Genomic DNA, 15,432 nt, shown 5'->3' with positions numbered 1-15,432 from the left:
TCATTACTCATACCCCTGATGGCAAAACACGCCTGCCAATCTTCATGGTCTCCTGGCGACCCTCCTTAGCCTGCCAATGCCCTCTGGACCTGGGCTGGCCTTCTGCGCTGAGTCTCTGTTGTGTGTGCTGGTGGGGAAGGTAAAGGAGGGGTGCGGCAAGAGGCAGTTACTGAGTGCAGGTGGGGGAGCACAGTGCTGAGGGGCAGGCCTTTCCTGCTCTTTGAGCCCTGGTCAGCCAGCTTGCTGGGCCTCCCTGAGCAGTGTCTGTCCCTCTCAGAGCCGGCTGTGAGTCTGGAGCAGTGCGAACAACTTGTGGCGGAGCTCCGTGCGAGTGTGCGCCAAGCAGTGCAGCTCTACCACGGGGTGAGTGTTGGGCCACAGGCAGCGGGAAGGGAGCCTGTCAGCCACGAAAGAGCAAGTGTCAGGCTGGGCACTGGCTAGTGGCTCACTCCTGTCATCCTAGCTACTCAGGAGGCTGAGATCTGAGGAGCAGGGTTCAAAGCCAGCCCAGGAAGAAAAGTCTGCATGAGACTTATCTCTAATAAACTACTCAGGAAAAGCTGGAACTGGTGCTGTGGCTCATGTGGTAGAGTGCCAGCCTTGAGCACAAAGGCCCTGAGTTCAAGCCCACAGCAAAAGCAAGAATAGCTGAGTGTCTAGACCAATCATTGATGAGGCTGTTTCACAGAGCCGCTGGCTCTCGGGAACCTGCTAGGCAGAATAGGTGAGCGGGTTAGAGGCATGCCAGGCTTCCTGAAGCGAATAATGCTCATTTCTGGTTAAGAACTAGAAACTTTAGACAGAAGGCTGGCATGAAGAGGCCATATGTACTAGTTTGCCCAAGATGATTCAAGTTTGTGTTTGTCTTAGTGTAATAATTGTGTCCCTTTTTCTTTTTTTTTTTGGCCAGTCGTGGGGCTTAAACTCAGGGCTTTCTGAAGGCTTGGGCTTTCTCAAGGCTAAAACTCTACCACTTGAGCCACAGCACCACTTCCAACTTTTTCTATGTATGTGGTACCCATCGAACCCGGGTCTTTGGGTATGTGAGGCAGGCACTTTATCACTAGACCACACTCCCGGCCCATATCCCTTTTTCATAACCCAAAAATTTATTTGACTACCCTAGACACGGGACAGCCCAGCAGGTCCCAGCCTTTGAAGAGGGCACAGAGCCTGCAAGCTTTGTCAGGTGGAGTAGCTAACAGGACAGACAGTTCTGTAGTGTGAAGGGCTCCTCTGGTTCACCCTTCACACTCCGTCTGTGTCTCCTATCTCCTGATTATTATTTATGGATTCCCAGCCTGGCCCTTGACCCAGATGGAGCCCCTCTCCCTTCTGTGTGTAGCTACTTGTCAGGCTCTTCCGCTGTGGTTCCTCTACCTCACATCCTGAGCGGGATCTCGTTGCAGGTGGCCAGCTGTAAGACGCCCTCAGCAGAGCAAAGTCACATGGTTCAGCTCCTGAGAGACACCTTCTCTTCTGTGCGCCAGGAACTAGAGGCCCTGGCTGGGTCTGCAGGGTGCAGCCCCGGCGGGAGCCCTGGAGCTGTGGGAGCTGAGCAGACGCAGGCCTTGCTAGAACAGTACTCAGAGCTGTTGCTCCAGGCTGTGGAGCGTCGCATGGAACGCAGACTCTGAGCTCCAAGCCCAAGCAAACGCTTCCCTGTTCCACACAGCGGCCCGTTTCCACTCCCCGATGCTTGGAGTGGACAGCAGGAGTCAGTGCTCAGAGGGGAGGCAGCTTTCCTGGCCGCTCCTTGTGGGGCCCTTGTATTTATTAATTTATTTCCCTGACTGTTGCCTCGCCTCCTTGGAACTCCTGCCTTCGAAGCCCGTCCAGGGGCTCAGCAGGGGTAGGTCTTGGGTCTTTTGTCATCTTGGTGCTGTGAGGGGTAGGAGGGCAGCCTGCCTCGTGTCGGGGATACCAGGACAGGCTGGTCCTCTCTTAGAAGCCATTTGAAGTTACTTCAGGGATTGGCTCCCTGGGGTGGAGCATACACACAGGGTACTTTAGTGGGGTAGAGGTGACAGGTGCTGTGGCATCTGTAGACCTCCACCTCTACTTCCTCTTCCCCCACACCAGCTGCACCCTCCCGGCTACCCTCAATCCCTGATAGTGCAGAAAAGCGGAGTTGCCTGGTCTGCGTTGGCATCTCCAGCAATCAGGAAACTTGAGTTGGCATCTAGACCTGAGCCCCCACATTCCAGTCCCACCCCCCAGCACCCTAGCATTGTGTCTTCCCCAGAACCCCTTTTCTGTTTGGCGTGCCCTTGTGGGGCCAGCTGTGGGACCTTACTGCAGGACAGTAAAGCCCCTGCTGGGCAAACCTGAGCCTCTGGTCTCCTTTCCCCAGTTCCTGAGGCTTCCTCCAGTGTTGCTGAAGCCCAAAGGACCCCACCTTCTCCCTGTATCCCCATCCATGCCTAGTCAGAAGCCTTTGTTGGAATTTCCCTCTTGGTTTACAGGACTTAGGCCACCAGTGAAATCACAGACACACACACACACAGACACACACACACACATGTGAGTGCCTCACATGATGCCTCAGCCTCACTACCGTAAAACTTGTTTGAGGACCATTAAAAGGAAGGGAGCACAGTAAGCCCAAGTTCTGGATTTTTGGTGCTCCCAGTCTAGGTGATGGGAGAGGGCCCACAGGACGTGTGTTCCAGGTAGGAAGAACCTCCTGGAAGGTAGAGCTGGGTGCCCAAGGGTGCTGTAGATCCTGGAGGCTGAGGGAGGAGCAGGAGCCCCAAGACACTGGAAGTGGTAGGTGGACAGGTAAGTGGCAGAGGAAAGGGGATCTGAAGAGAATTGAAAGGGCAGTTGGGGAAGGAGAATGCATAGTAGGTATAGGACAGGACTGAGTAGTGAGGTAGGAGCAGAGTTGGGGTGAGCCATGGGTCTCTGGGCTCTGCTGTGGCAGCCCCGAAGGCCTGCACAAGTGGCTCCAGGCTCTGTGGACAGGCTATAAAGAGTTGGGTACCCAGCTTGTTGCGGTAGCCTGAGTGCCTGAAGCAAACCCAGACCACATTTCCTCTTATCTGCTTGACCAAACGCAAATCTGGCCCAAGAGCCTCAACTAGCTGGGCGTGGACGCCTGGCAACGTTGCCTGTGAGAGGGTGAGGAACCCATGCTACTAGCCACAACCCACCCCAAATAGGGCTTCCCCTCCCCACAGCAGGTTCTTGGTGATCCCTGGACAGCCGTCCCTCGGCCAGGAGGGGTACATTTCCTGCGAAGGTTTGTGGGAATGCAGCCACCCCTTTCCTGACCCCTGCCCACCCGTGAGGTGAGGGGCCTTGTGGTTAGGCACCCGGTTCCCTTCTGCATGTCTGAGGCCAGCGGCATCCGCCGTCCCTGTCCAGACTCCCCCTCACCCTCTACCCCCCCCATTTTGACAGCCCCTTATTTATAACTTTTATACATTGTCCCTCTGTGGCGCTTGTCTCCCCCTGCTGCACGGGGCGGGACTTTTTAACATATCTGTTTGTACTGATGTATGAACTTGTCAATTTGTTAACTGGGATCTCAGCAAGCCCGGCCAGCGACGCCACCCGAGGCATCCTGTGGGTCTTGGGGTGGTGGAGGAGCGAGGGGCCCGCAGCAAGGCTCCAGGGTGGGCGGGGTCGGGAGCGGGTAGCTCCCTGGTGGGCGTGGCCGGGGCGGTGAGGGCGGGGCCTGCGCGGGCGGGGCGGGGCCTGGAGCGGCGAGGCAGGGGTAAAGGTCAGGCGGCCGGGTTCCGGGGCGGGTCCCAGCGTCGGGCGTCATGGCGGAGGCGGCTTTGGACGCGGTGCGTCACACTTTACGAGAGTTCCCCGCGGCGGCACGAGGTGAGCTCGCGCGCGCCGCCTGAGGCGTCCCGGCCCCCGAGCGGGCCGCGCGGGAGGTTCTCGTCCTGCCGCGGCGGCCGCGCGCCCTCGAGGCCGGGGCGGCTTCCCCTGCGGGGGCAGCCCGGGGAGGAGCCCGGCGCGGAGCCCGGCGCTTCCGCTGGGTCTCGTCCGCCTTCTCCTGGGGATTCTAGGTTTTGGTTTTGCTTGGGATTGGGGGGTTAAGTTTGTGTGTTGGTCGTGGACTTGAGCTCTGTCCCTGAGCGCCTGAGCTCAAGGCCGCCACGCGACCCCCGAGCCGCAGCCCCACTCGGGCTTCCTGGTGGTGGGTGGAGGTGAGAGGCTCGCGGGCTTCGGGGCTCGGCCGGTCTCGTCTCTATAGATGTGTGTTTGAATTCGTCTCCTGTGTAGTGCAGATTGACTCATCGTCCCCACCACCGCGCCCAGCTCCTCCTCTTTTCACCACTGAACTGCAGCGCTAGCCCCTCTGCATATAATAATGTGAAGTGAGCTTCCCTCCCACTCCAGGGCCCACTTTGAACCTCCCCAGAAAGACTCCCATGGGCTTCTTTGCCACAGGACTCCTGGCCCTCATCTTTTAATAAAGAGTGGTATTATTAAGGTGTTGTGCAGAGGGCTACCATTTCATATGTCACGTAATGAGTACACGTCACCCCTTCATCCACGTTCCAGTGTCTGCTGTGCATCTGTTTTGGAGGTCATTCCACATATCTTTACTGCAGTGTTTTTCACACTAGTGTTGTAATTTATTTAATTTTTGTCCGTCCTGGGGCTTGAACACGGATTCTCTACCACTTGAGCCTCAGCACCACTTCCAGCTGTATCTGTTTATATGGTACTGAGGAATCAAACCCAGGGTTTCATGCATGCTAGGCAAGCAAGCACTCTACCACGAAGCCACATTCCCAGACCCTGTAATTTACTTTTAATCTGCCCAATGTTTTCAATCAAGCATTTCCAATCACATGTCTTCAGCGTGTGTGAATGTGAGAGAGAGAGCACAAGCATGCACACACTTGTGTATGTCCATCCTGGAGCCTGAACCCAGGGCCTGAGCACTGCCTGAACTTTTTTGCTTAAGGCTAGCTATTTACTACTTGAGCTACAGTGCTGCTTTCGGCTTTTTGGTAGTTTATTAGAGGTAAGAGTCTCATGAACTTTTCGGCCGGGGCTGTGATTTGAGCTGTTCTCAGATCTCAGCCTCTTGAGTAGCTAGGATTACAGGTGTGAGCCACCAGTGGTTGGCTGTACAACTCTTTTCAGTAGTCCTTTAGCCAGCTGTTTGTTTTTGTTGGTCCTGGGGCTTGAACTCTGGTGTGTTGGAGATAAGATGCTTATGGACTTTATTGCCCAGCCGGGCTGGCTTCAACTCACCATCCTCAGATTTCAGTCTCCCAAAGGAACCTAGAATTATAGGTCTGGGACATCGCCTCTCAGCTTTAACTAATAACTTTTAAGTATCTCTTTTTTAGTTTGAACAAGTTCATTGTGTTTGGAAAACACCACTTCACAAAAAAATCTCTGCCTTCAGAGAAATGCTGTTCTGAGTGAGGGTGGGACAGCCGAGTGTTGGCGTACTCGGTAAAAGTTCCTGATGGGTTCAGGAAGCCAGGTGCGCTGGTGGCCTGTGTCTATGATCCCAGATACTCCAGAGATGTAAGAAGTCCAGGCCCATCTAGACAAAACAGTCTGGTCTGAAAGATACATGAAGCCAGGCACCGGAGGCTCATGCCTGTGATCCCAGCTACTCACGAGGTGGAGACCTGAGGATTACGGTTAAAGCCAACCTGAGACTCTTATCTCTAATGAACTGCTTAGAGAAAGCTGGAAGCCGGGAGTTTGGCCTAGTGGTAGAGTGCTTGCCTAGCATGCACGAAGACGTGGGTTGGATTCCTCGGTACCACATACATAGAAAAAAGCTGGAAGTGGTGCTGAGGCTCAAGTGGTAGAGCTCTAACCTTGAGAAAGTCCAAGGACAGTGCTCAGGCCCTGAGCTCAAGCCCAGGACTAACAAAAAAATAAAATAGAGAAAGCTGGAAGTAACTTGGTGGCTTAAGTGGTAGAGTGCTGGCCTTGAACTAAAGTAGCTCAAGGACAGTGCCCAGGCCCTGAGTTCAAACCCCAGGACCAGCAAAAACAAAACAAAATGAATAAAACAACTAGAGGTCTACTTCAAGCAGTAGTGCATTTGCCTAACAAGCATTAGTGCTTTGAGTTCAGATACCCCAAAATCAAAACTACTAGGTGTAGACCCTGCAGCTCCTGGTGTTTTGGGGGAACAGTGAAGATGCCAGGTTGCCAGGAGCACTCTCTTGTGAGTGTTCCTGTCAGAGTCTTTAGCAGAAGAGTTATTGGGTTGAAGAAGTTGTTTGGATTTCTTTTGAAATTCTCATTTTTTTTTTGGCCAGTCCTGGGCTTGGGCTCAGGGCCTGAGCACTGTCCTTGGACTTTCTCAAGGCTAGAGCTCTACCACTTGAGCCTCAGCACCACTTCCAGCTTTTTTCTATGTATGTGGTACCGAGGTATCTTCGTGAATGCTAGGCAAGCACTCTACCACTAGGCCAAACTCCCAGCCCGAAATTCTCATTTTGAAGCCCCAGTTGAGGAAAAAGAGGCGAGTAAGTAACACTGAGAGGATTGCGTTTCCTCCCTTCTTTTCAGTTTTCCCCTGGCCACCGGGCTTCTCCTTGGTTTGGATTTCCGATTTAAAGACTCATGCTCTTCACAGATAGTAAAGGTGACCAGTGTGGAGACAAAGCTCTGAGACCTGGATCGTAAGTGACCTCAGCGGTGAAAATGCATGTGCTGGTCATTTGCAACAGGTTGCATAACTGCAGCAGGCTGGACTTTGAGGGTGAAAGTAAAAAAGCGAAGCCCCTGTAAGCCAGGAGAAAGGTGCTGCAGTCTGTGAGCACGGCCAGCGTCGAGGGCAGAGCAGGGGCAGCCTGCCCTGGGAAGGTCAGCTGGGCCTGAAGATGGCATAGCTTGAATGCTGCCGAGCGCCCTGTATTCTATAAGGAATCCTCCTGAGGGAGTGGCAGGATGAGGCCAGATGGATCGGATGGAGCCACACCTGAAAATCCAGTTCCTTCAGGACAGCAACCATCTAGCCCGGGATGGCCCCTTCTTCACCTGGTACACATTTCCTGAGCAGCTACTCATTCCATGTGGGTATTGCTGCATTCGTGGACACCATAAACCCCTCTGACTTCTGGGATGATGATGGTGATGGTGATGATGATGATGGAGGAGGAGTTGTACATCTGGGCCACAATTCCATGTCAGGTTATAAGTACAATGCGTCTTGATCACTGTCAACCCTTCCTTCCTTCCTTCCTTCTCCATTTTCTCCATCCCTCCCCTCAACTTACAGTTCATTTTTAATATAAGGTACATTGAATATAATGCTATGTTGCGCACCCTCCCTCCATTCCTGCAAAACATGTTTCCACTTCCTGGTATTTGTTTTGATAAATAGTAATTTAGTTGCTCAGAGGAGGTACGCTTTTGGATTCCTCGCCTAAGCATACTCTCCTTTACTATGTGTATGCGTGGAAATGCATACTTGTATGCATACGAGGGGAAACATGCCTCTCTGTAAGCCTGGCTTGCTTCACTTGACATGATTTTTTTCTAGGACCATCCTTTTCCCTGCAAATGACATATTATTCTTTCTGATGGATGAGTAAAATTCCACTGTATAGATGCATGCATATGTGTGTATATATCTGTGTGTGTGTGTGTGTTTGTGAGACCTTTTCTTGAGCCATGTATCTGTTGTAGGGCATCTGGGCTGTTTGCATCACTTGGCTATTGTGAATATGGATGTGCAGGTGTCTTTACGGTATCCTGACTTGTAATGTTGTGGGTAGATGCCCTGGAGTGGTAAGCCTGGCTCACAGGGTAGTTCTATGTAAAATACTCTCCAGTATGTATGTACTGGGAATGTAAACAGCAGTATTGGTTGTTGTTCAAATTCTACATATTGGCCAATCTTTCCAGTGGAAATTCCACTGTTGTTTTGATTTGCATTTCCTTTGTAGCCAGTCATGTTTATTAACTATTATTCTTCTGAGAAGTCTTGATTTAGCTCCTTTGTGTTTACTTTGGGTGGGGGGATAGTTTCTTGAGCTCCCTGCACATTTAGGATATTAGGACCTTGGTGGGGTATAGCTGGTAAAGATCTCCCAGTCTGTTGTCTGTCTTTAGCTTAGCAACTGTGTCCTTTGCTATACAGAAACTTTTTATTTCCATAGAATCCCATTTGTTAAGTTTCTTTTACTGAGCCCCTGAGACACACTCCCTCTCTCTCTCTCTCTCCCTCTCTCTCTCTCCCCCCCCCCCTCTCTCTCTCTCTCTCTCTCTCTCTCTCTCTCTCTCTCTTTCTCTCTCTTGCTCTCTCGCTCTCTTGCTCTCTCGCTCTCTTTCTGTCTCTTCTTTTTTTTTTTTGCCAGTTCTGGGCTTGAACTCAGGACCTGAACACTGTCCTTGGGTTTTTTCAAGGCTAGAGCTCTACCACTTGAGCCACAGCACCACTTCCCACTTTTTCTATGTACATGGTACCGAGGAATCAAACCTGGGTCTTTGTGCATGCTAGGCAAGCACTCTACCACTAGGCCAAACTCCTAGCCACCAGTGGAGACCCCAACCCTGGGCTTCTCTTCAGAAAGTTCCTGCCTGTGCCAATAACTTGTAATGTTTCTCTTCCTCTCTCTTGTACTTGTTTCAAGGCTTCAAGAGTGATATTGGGGTCGTCGATCCATTTTGAGTTTGTGCTAGTTAATACAGTGGGACAGGATACAATTTTACTCTTCTACATGTGGAAATCCAATTTTCCCAACAGCAATTATTGAAGAGGCTCTTTTTCTAGCATATATTTTTAGCTTCCTCATCAAATGTCAGAGGACTGTAGGTATATGGGCTTATTTCTGGGTCTTCTAGTCTATTCCACTAGTCTTTGAGGCTATTATCATGACCAAGCTGTTTATATACTAAGCTGTTTTGATGTTACAGCTGTGTAGTAAAGCTTGAAATCTGGAATTGTGATACCTCTGGTCTTTTTTGCTGTTGTTTTTTGGGCCTGAAATTCCTTTGGCTGTTCTAATTCTACCTATCCATAGACTTGGGAGATCAATTTCTTTCTTCAGATTTTTATTTTATTTTATTTTTTGCCAGTCCTGGGAACTGACTGAACTCAGGGCCTTAGTGGTAGAGTTCTACCACTTAAGCCACAGCACCACTTCTGGCTTTCCTATATATGTGATATACGGAGGAATGGAACCTGGGTCTTTGTGCATGCTAGGCAAGCACTCTACCACTAGACCAAACTCCCAACCCTCTTCAGATTTTCTTTTTCCTGCCAGTCCAGAGGCTTGAACTCAGGTCCTGAGCACTGGCCCTGAGGTTTTGTGCTTGAGGCCAGCCCTCAACCACTTAAGCCACTGATCCACATCTGGGTTTTCTAGTGGTTAATTGGAGATAAGAGAGTCTCACTGACTTTTCTTTTTTTATTTGTTGCCAGTCCTGGGCTTGAGCTCAGGGCCTGAGCACTGTCCTTGGACTTTCTCAAGACTAGAGCTCTACCACTTGAGCCTCAGCACCACTTCTGACTTTTTTCTATGTATGTGGTACCGAGGAATCGAACCCGGGTCTTCATGCATGCTAGTCAAGCACTTTAACCACTAGGCCAAACTCCCGGCCCCAAGAGTCTCACTGACTTTTCTAACTGGGCTGACTTCAAACCTGGATCCTCAGATCTCAGCCTCCTGAGTAGCTAAGATTGCATGTATGAATAACTGGCACCTGGCTATTCAGATGTCCTATTTTTTGTGTGTGTGTGTGCTGGTCCTGGTGTTGAACTCAAGACTTGGGCATTATCCTTGCACCTCTGCTTTGCCTCTGGTTTTTTTGGTAGTTAATTACAGATAAGAGTCTCATGGGCTTTTCTGCCCAGTCTGACTGAATTGTGATCCTGAGATCTCAGCCTCCTGAGTAGCTAAGATTACAGGCGTGAGCCACGGTGTCCGGCTTGTTCCTGATTTCACGATGTAGTATGATGTTGGTTGTAAGTCTGTCATATATAGCTTTTCCAGGGCTTTTATTGTGATGGATGCTAGGTTTTTGTTGAAGGCTTTTCTGCATTGAGATGATGATCATGTGATATTGTCTTTGGCTCTGTTGTGTATTATTTTGTTGATTTACATATATTAAACCAGTTCTGCATTTCTGAAATAAAATCAACTTGATCATAATGATTTATTTATTTTTGGTCATGGGGATTGAACTCAGGGCCCAGGCCCTGTCCCTGAGCTATTTTGCTCAAGGTTAGCACTCTACCACTTTGAGCCACAACTCCATTTGTGGCTAATTGGAAATATGATTCTCAGGGACTTTTCTGTCCTTTGTAGTTTCCAACCATGATCCTCAGATCTCCACCTCCTGAGAAGCTAGCCATCAGCACCCAGCTATGATTTTTTAAAATTAGTTGTTGAATTCTATGAACAGGTATCAGGGAGCTTCGCATTTCTGTTCATTAAAGCGACTGGTGTAGACAGATGCTGTGGCACATGTCTTAATCCTAGCTACTCGGGAGGCTGAGATCTGAGGAGCACAGTTAAACTACCCCTGGCAAGAAAGTTCATGAGACTCTTAGCTCCAGAAGTAGAGCTGTGGCTCAAATGTTAGAGTGTTATCCTTGAGCAAAAGAAGCTTAGGGACAGAACTAAGGTCCTGAGTTCAAGCCCCAGGATCAGCACACACACACACACACACACACACACACACACACACACACACACACACACACACACACTGAATGAGATTGATCGATGTTTTTTCATTTTTTTTTGTCGGTCTGTCATGAGGCTTGGACTCTGGGTCTGGATGTCCTACCTCTTGAGCCACAGCCCTTTTCCAGTGATTAATTGGAGATAAGGGTCTCATGGTCTTTTGTTCCGGGCTGGCTTTGAACTGTGGCACTCAGATCTCAGGCTTCTGAGTAGCTAGGGTTACAGGCGTGCGCCACTGCACCAGCTGCTTTTAGTTTTTTAAGGATCTGTTTTTATTTTATCAGCCATTTGTCTTAGGGTTGCTTTACTGGTTCTTCAGTTTAGCCTTCTTCATTTTCACTCGAGTCCTTCTGTGGGTTGTTTTTTGCGGTGGCACATGAACTTTGTGGTCTTTTGCTGTGGTTTGGGTGGATGGGCTCAGCGTTTGAGCAGGCTGCTCTGTGCAGGTGAAGAGCTCATTCGTGAGAGGTTAAAGGTGGTGGTCGCAGGGGTTTGCCTCCTACCTGTGACCCGGGTGACAGACACACACATAGCCTTGTAAGCAAGTTGGCTAAGTGCAGTCTGGAGGGGAGAACATGCAGGTTGGTTGCAAGCAGACTAGAGATAAACAAGGAGTTGAGAAAGGCAGCTTCATCAGTATGAGGACCCGAAGCAGGAAAGGAAAAGAGAGGAGAAAGACAGATGTGAAATCAGCAGGAGTAAGAAGGAAGCCAGTCGAATGGCAGAAGTGGCAATGGAGGCTAAGCCAGAAAGAGATTTCAGCCAGGTGCAATGGCTCAGCCCTTTAATCTTAGCTACCCAGAAGGCCGGTGGTTCAAGGTCAAGCCCTATGAAAACTTTGGAAGACCCCATCCTAACCGGTAGTAAGGTGGGCACGGTGGCATGCTCTTGTCATCTTAGCTACATGGGAAGTATGAATAAGACGAGCACTGGGCGAGGAGATTGGCCTAGCATGCACCAAGACCCAGGTTTGGTTCCTTGGTACAACATACATAGAAAAGCTGGAAGTGCTATGGCTCAAGTGGCAGAGGAAAAAACCCAAGGACAATGCTCAGGCCCTGAGTGCAAGCCCCAGGACTGGCAAAAAAAAAAAAAAAAAAAAAAAAATGAGCATGGTTCACATTGGCCCAGGTGGAAAAGCAAGAACCTATTTGGAAGCCAGGGCTCATGCCTGAAATCCTAGCTACTTAGGTGATTGAGATCTGAGGACCATGGTTCAAAGCTAGCCTAAGCAGAAAAGTCCCCATGAGACTCTTATCTACAATTAACTACTCAAAAGCTGGAAGTGGTGCTGCAGCTCAAGTGGTAGTGCATTAGCCTTGAACACAAAGAGGCTCAGGGATAGTGCCCAGGCCCTGAGTTCAAACCCTAGGACTGGTAAAAGAAAAAGGTAAAAAGGCTGGAGACGTACGTCAAGTGGTAGAGTGCCCACCTAGCAAGTGCAAAGCCTTGAGTCAACCTCCAGTGCACACGTGCACACGCACACCGTGCACACAAAGGATTGCAGTGAAGGGACGACCCGGGGCCACTGCAGGCTCTCTGCCCGATGGTCCACAGTGCTCCTGGGCACCTGTAAAGTGGCGATGCTGTTTGGTGAGCCCCTGCCCTCCAGCGTGGATCTGGTAGTTTGCCTTCCTCACCAGGGGTAGCAGGACTGGCTCTCTGCCACTTGAGCCACACACAGCACATCCAGGCCGCAGTTGATCGGGACCTTCCTGACCCGGCTGGCTGTGAACTATCGTCCTCTGAGCTCAGCCTCCTGAGTGGCTAAGGCCACGCGTGGGAGCGATGGACACGTCTTCCGATGCCCACCCTGGGCGGATCGGCTGCTGACCTCACCCCGGGTGTGCAATAAGCATTGCTTGTGGAGGGGCCCCACGGAGCCAGGCCCCACCCAGACCAGGCCCTGCCTGGGTGCTGGAGGTGGGTTCCTCCAGGGCAGGGAAGCCGCGGGCACTGTGCGGGATGCAGAGCCGCCCCGCAGAGGGTCTGGGTGTGGACGAGCTCTGCATGTGTCCCCACGCGCCTGCGTGCCTCCTCCTCGTGCAGCCAGCGAGTGGTGACAGTGGCAGACACCAGGCGCCGCTTCCCTCTTCCACAGAGCTCAGCGTGCCTCTTGCTGTGCCCTACCTGGACGAGCCCCCGACGCCCCTGGGCTTCTACCGGGACTGGGTGTGCCCCAACAGGCCCTGCATCATCCGCAACGCCCTGCGCCACTGGCCGGCCCTCCGCAAGTGGTCCCTCCCCTACTTGAGGTGGGGCGGCCTCCCCCGGGTGCGGGTGCAGGTGGGGGTGAGCCGGGCTCCAGCCAAGTGTGCTTCCTGCAGAGCCACGGTGGGCTCCACCGAGGTGAGCGTGGCTGTGACCCCGGACGGGTACGCGGACGCCGTACGAGGGGACCGCTTCGTGCTGCCCGCCGAGCGCCGCCTGCCCCTGAGCCGGGTGCTGGACGTGCTGGAGGGCCGGGCCCGGCACCCCGGCGTCCTGTACGTGCAGAAGCAGTGCTCCAACCTGCTCACCGAGCTGCCCCTGCTGCTGCCCGACCTGCAGCCCCATGTGCCCTGGGCCTCGGAGGCGCTAGGTGAGAGGGAGATCGGGCCCTACCTCCAGCCCCGCTGCCGCTCATCCACCCTTTGGGGTGGACTCTGGGGGCCACAGGCGGGAGGACTTGAAGAGGAGGAGGACTCCTCCTGCCCCAGGGGAGTGCTCCCGACTGCCTCAGTCCTGGGGTTCAGGGAGGTGCCCGCTGCCTTCTCACTCGCACGCTGCCCTGCAGGAAAGATGCCTGACGCTGTGAACTTCTGGCTCGGGGAGGCTGCTGCAGTGACATCACGTGGGTGTAGGGGCATGGAGGGGTCATGGCGGGAGAGGGAGGTAGAGCGGAGATTGAACCCAGTCATGAGGCCCTGAGTGTGGCCTAGTGGTAGAGTGCTTGCCTAGCATGCACAAAGACCTGGGTTCCATTCCTCGGTAACACACAGAAAAGCCAGAGTGATGCTGTGGCTCAAGGGGTAGAGCTCTAGCCTTGAAATAATAAAAAAAAGAGCCCAAGGACAGTGCTCAGGCCCTGAGTTCAAGCCCCAGGACTGGCAAAAAAGAAAAAATGAGCCCAGTCAGGGCTGGCTCCTGTCAGGTCGCGTGGCACCATGGAGGTATCCTTTCCTAGCAGCTGGGGGTGCCGCTGGCATTGGGTTGGATGCACGTGTTCTTGTCCTGAGAAGTCCAGCTAGAGGGCAGGGGCTCGGCAGCTCTTCGGTGTCACTTCTCTTGGTGGAAGCCTGGCTGGCATCCAGTCCCGGTGGGTCGAGGTCTGCGACGCCCACCAGCGACCTCAGCGTCTCCTCCCGCGCTGACCTCCCACCCTCTTCCTGTGGCCGTGGGCAGGGTGGGCGGGCGGTGGCCCCTCTGCCTGGCACTCAGGCCTGTGCGCTGGCTCTCCTTGTTGGCAGTGCACAGGGACCACTACGAGAATCTGTACTGCGTGGTCTCGGGGGAGAAGCGCTTCCTGTTGCATCCACCCAGCGACCGGCCCTTCATCCCCTACGGTAGGAGCAGGGGCTCTGAGCAGGCTTGCACCAGGCCTGAGGCTTTGCCACGGGGGACACGTGGACCTGCTGGCGTGGGCTGGCAGACCACTGAGATTCCCCACGCCTCCCCCTCCGGCCTCAGAGCTGTACCCACAGGCCACTTACCAGCTAACCGAAGAAGGCACCTTTAAGATAGTGGACGAAGAAGCCATGGACAAGGTGTGTCTGCTTCCTGGGGTGGGGGCAGACCAGGAACAGCAGGCACAGAAGATCTGCACCGAAATGTCCCTAGGCCTGAAGAGAGTAGGGTCTGTGACACGTACCGGCCATGTCCCTAGGTGCCCTGGATCCCTCTGGACCCCCTGGCTCCAGACCTGGCCCGGTACCCCAGTTACAGTCAGGCACGGGCCCTGCACTGCACCGTGCAGGCCGGCGAGCTGCTCTACCTGCCAGCTCTGTGGTTCCACCACGTCCAGCAGTCCCATGGCTGCATTGCTGGTGAGGAGAGCAGGCCACCCTGGGGTGGCAGTGCCCGGGCCCAGTGGGGCCTCTGGGGTGGGACCATTGTGACATGTTCCCGTCCCTGTGCTCCACAGTGAACTTCTGGTATGACATGGAATACGACCTCAAGTATAGTTACTTCCAGCTGCTCGACTCCCTCACCAGGGCTGCTGGACTCAACTGACCACGGCCAGGGAGGACTGCCGGGGTGCTCCAGCCTCCCTCCCCCGCTCCCCTCCAGGCCAGGACGACCGGTGGGGATGTTCCAGGCCCCGGGGCTGGTCTACTTTAGACATGACCTGGATTTTGAGTATGTGCTGGCTGATGCCAGGGAGACTGTTGAGGTATGGTCAGGAGGACCAGGAAATGCCAGGCAGATCTGGGTGAGGAGTCTGGGAAGGTGCCACACAGGTCAGAGCAGGAAGTGAGTACAGCAGAGCCTCTTACCATGTCGTGACCCTGGTGAGTCATTGCCTGCCCGCAGCAGTGACTCTGGCGTCAGAGACCACGTTGGTTGGGCTCGCAGGGGCATTGTGGGGCTGGGCTGGGATCTGAAAGGACCAGCGTGGCTGGCGCAGAGGAAGCGGTCAATAAAGCTAGCCGCGTTCATTTGTTCCCATTGTCCCTGGTGAAATTGCTTTCCTCAGCCAGGTGCAGGCGGACATTTCCAGGTCACCCTAGCTGGGGGCGCGAGCCACTTCCAGGCCTGGGAACTCATCTGTTCCCCAAACCCACTGTCCACAGTAGCCCCTCCTGGGGCAGGC

At 53.1% G+C, this 15,432-nt stretch overlaps 2 protein-coding genes across 2 annotated transcripts in view; both read left to right on the top strand.

The window, feature by feature from the left end:
* Mapkbp1 (mitogen-activated protein kinase binding protein 1) overlaps nt 1-2,326 on the top strand; it is a 53,541-nt gene extending 51,215 nt beyond the window's left edge. Inside the window, exons 29-30 of the mRNA XM_090318567.1 lie at nt 278-363; nt 1,410-2,326. Of these exons, the coding sequence (XP_090174693.1) occupies nt 278-363; nt 1,410-1,637 (314 nt within the window). The 3' untranslated portion in view covers nt 1,638-2,326. The remainder of the gene's footprint in view (nt 1-277; nt 364-1,409) is intronic.
* A 1,427-nt stretch (nt 2,327-3,753) lies between these two features.
* On the top strand, nt 3,754-15,288 carry Jmjd7 (jumonji domain containing 7). The gene is made up of 8 exons (XM_090318565.1): nt 3,754-3,834; nt 12,742-12,895; nt 12,968-13,221; nt 13,417-13,473; nt 14,090-14,185; nt 14,310-14,386; nt 14,506-14,665; nt 14,764-15,288. Exons 1-8 carry the CDS (start codon nt 3,771-3,773, stop codon nt 14,850-14,852), a joined length of 951 nt encoding a protein of 316 aa, XP_090174691.1. The 5' UTR covers nt 3,754-3,770; the 3' UTR covers nt 14,853-15,288.
* Nucleotides 15,289-15,432: the final 144 nt, after the last annotated feature.

Source organism: Megascapheus bottae, chromosome 25, assembly GCF_031878675.1.
Source record: "Megascapheus bottae isolate mThoBot1 chromosome 25, mThoBot2.hap1, whole genome shotgun sequence".
Classification (NCBI taxonomy): domain Eukaryota; kingdom Metazoa; phylum Chordata; class Mammalia; order Rodentia; family Geomyidae; genus Megascapheus; species Megascapheus bottae.
Note: the sequence above shows the minus strand (reverse complement) of the source record. Positions and strands in the feature narration are given on the sequence as shown.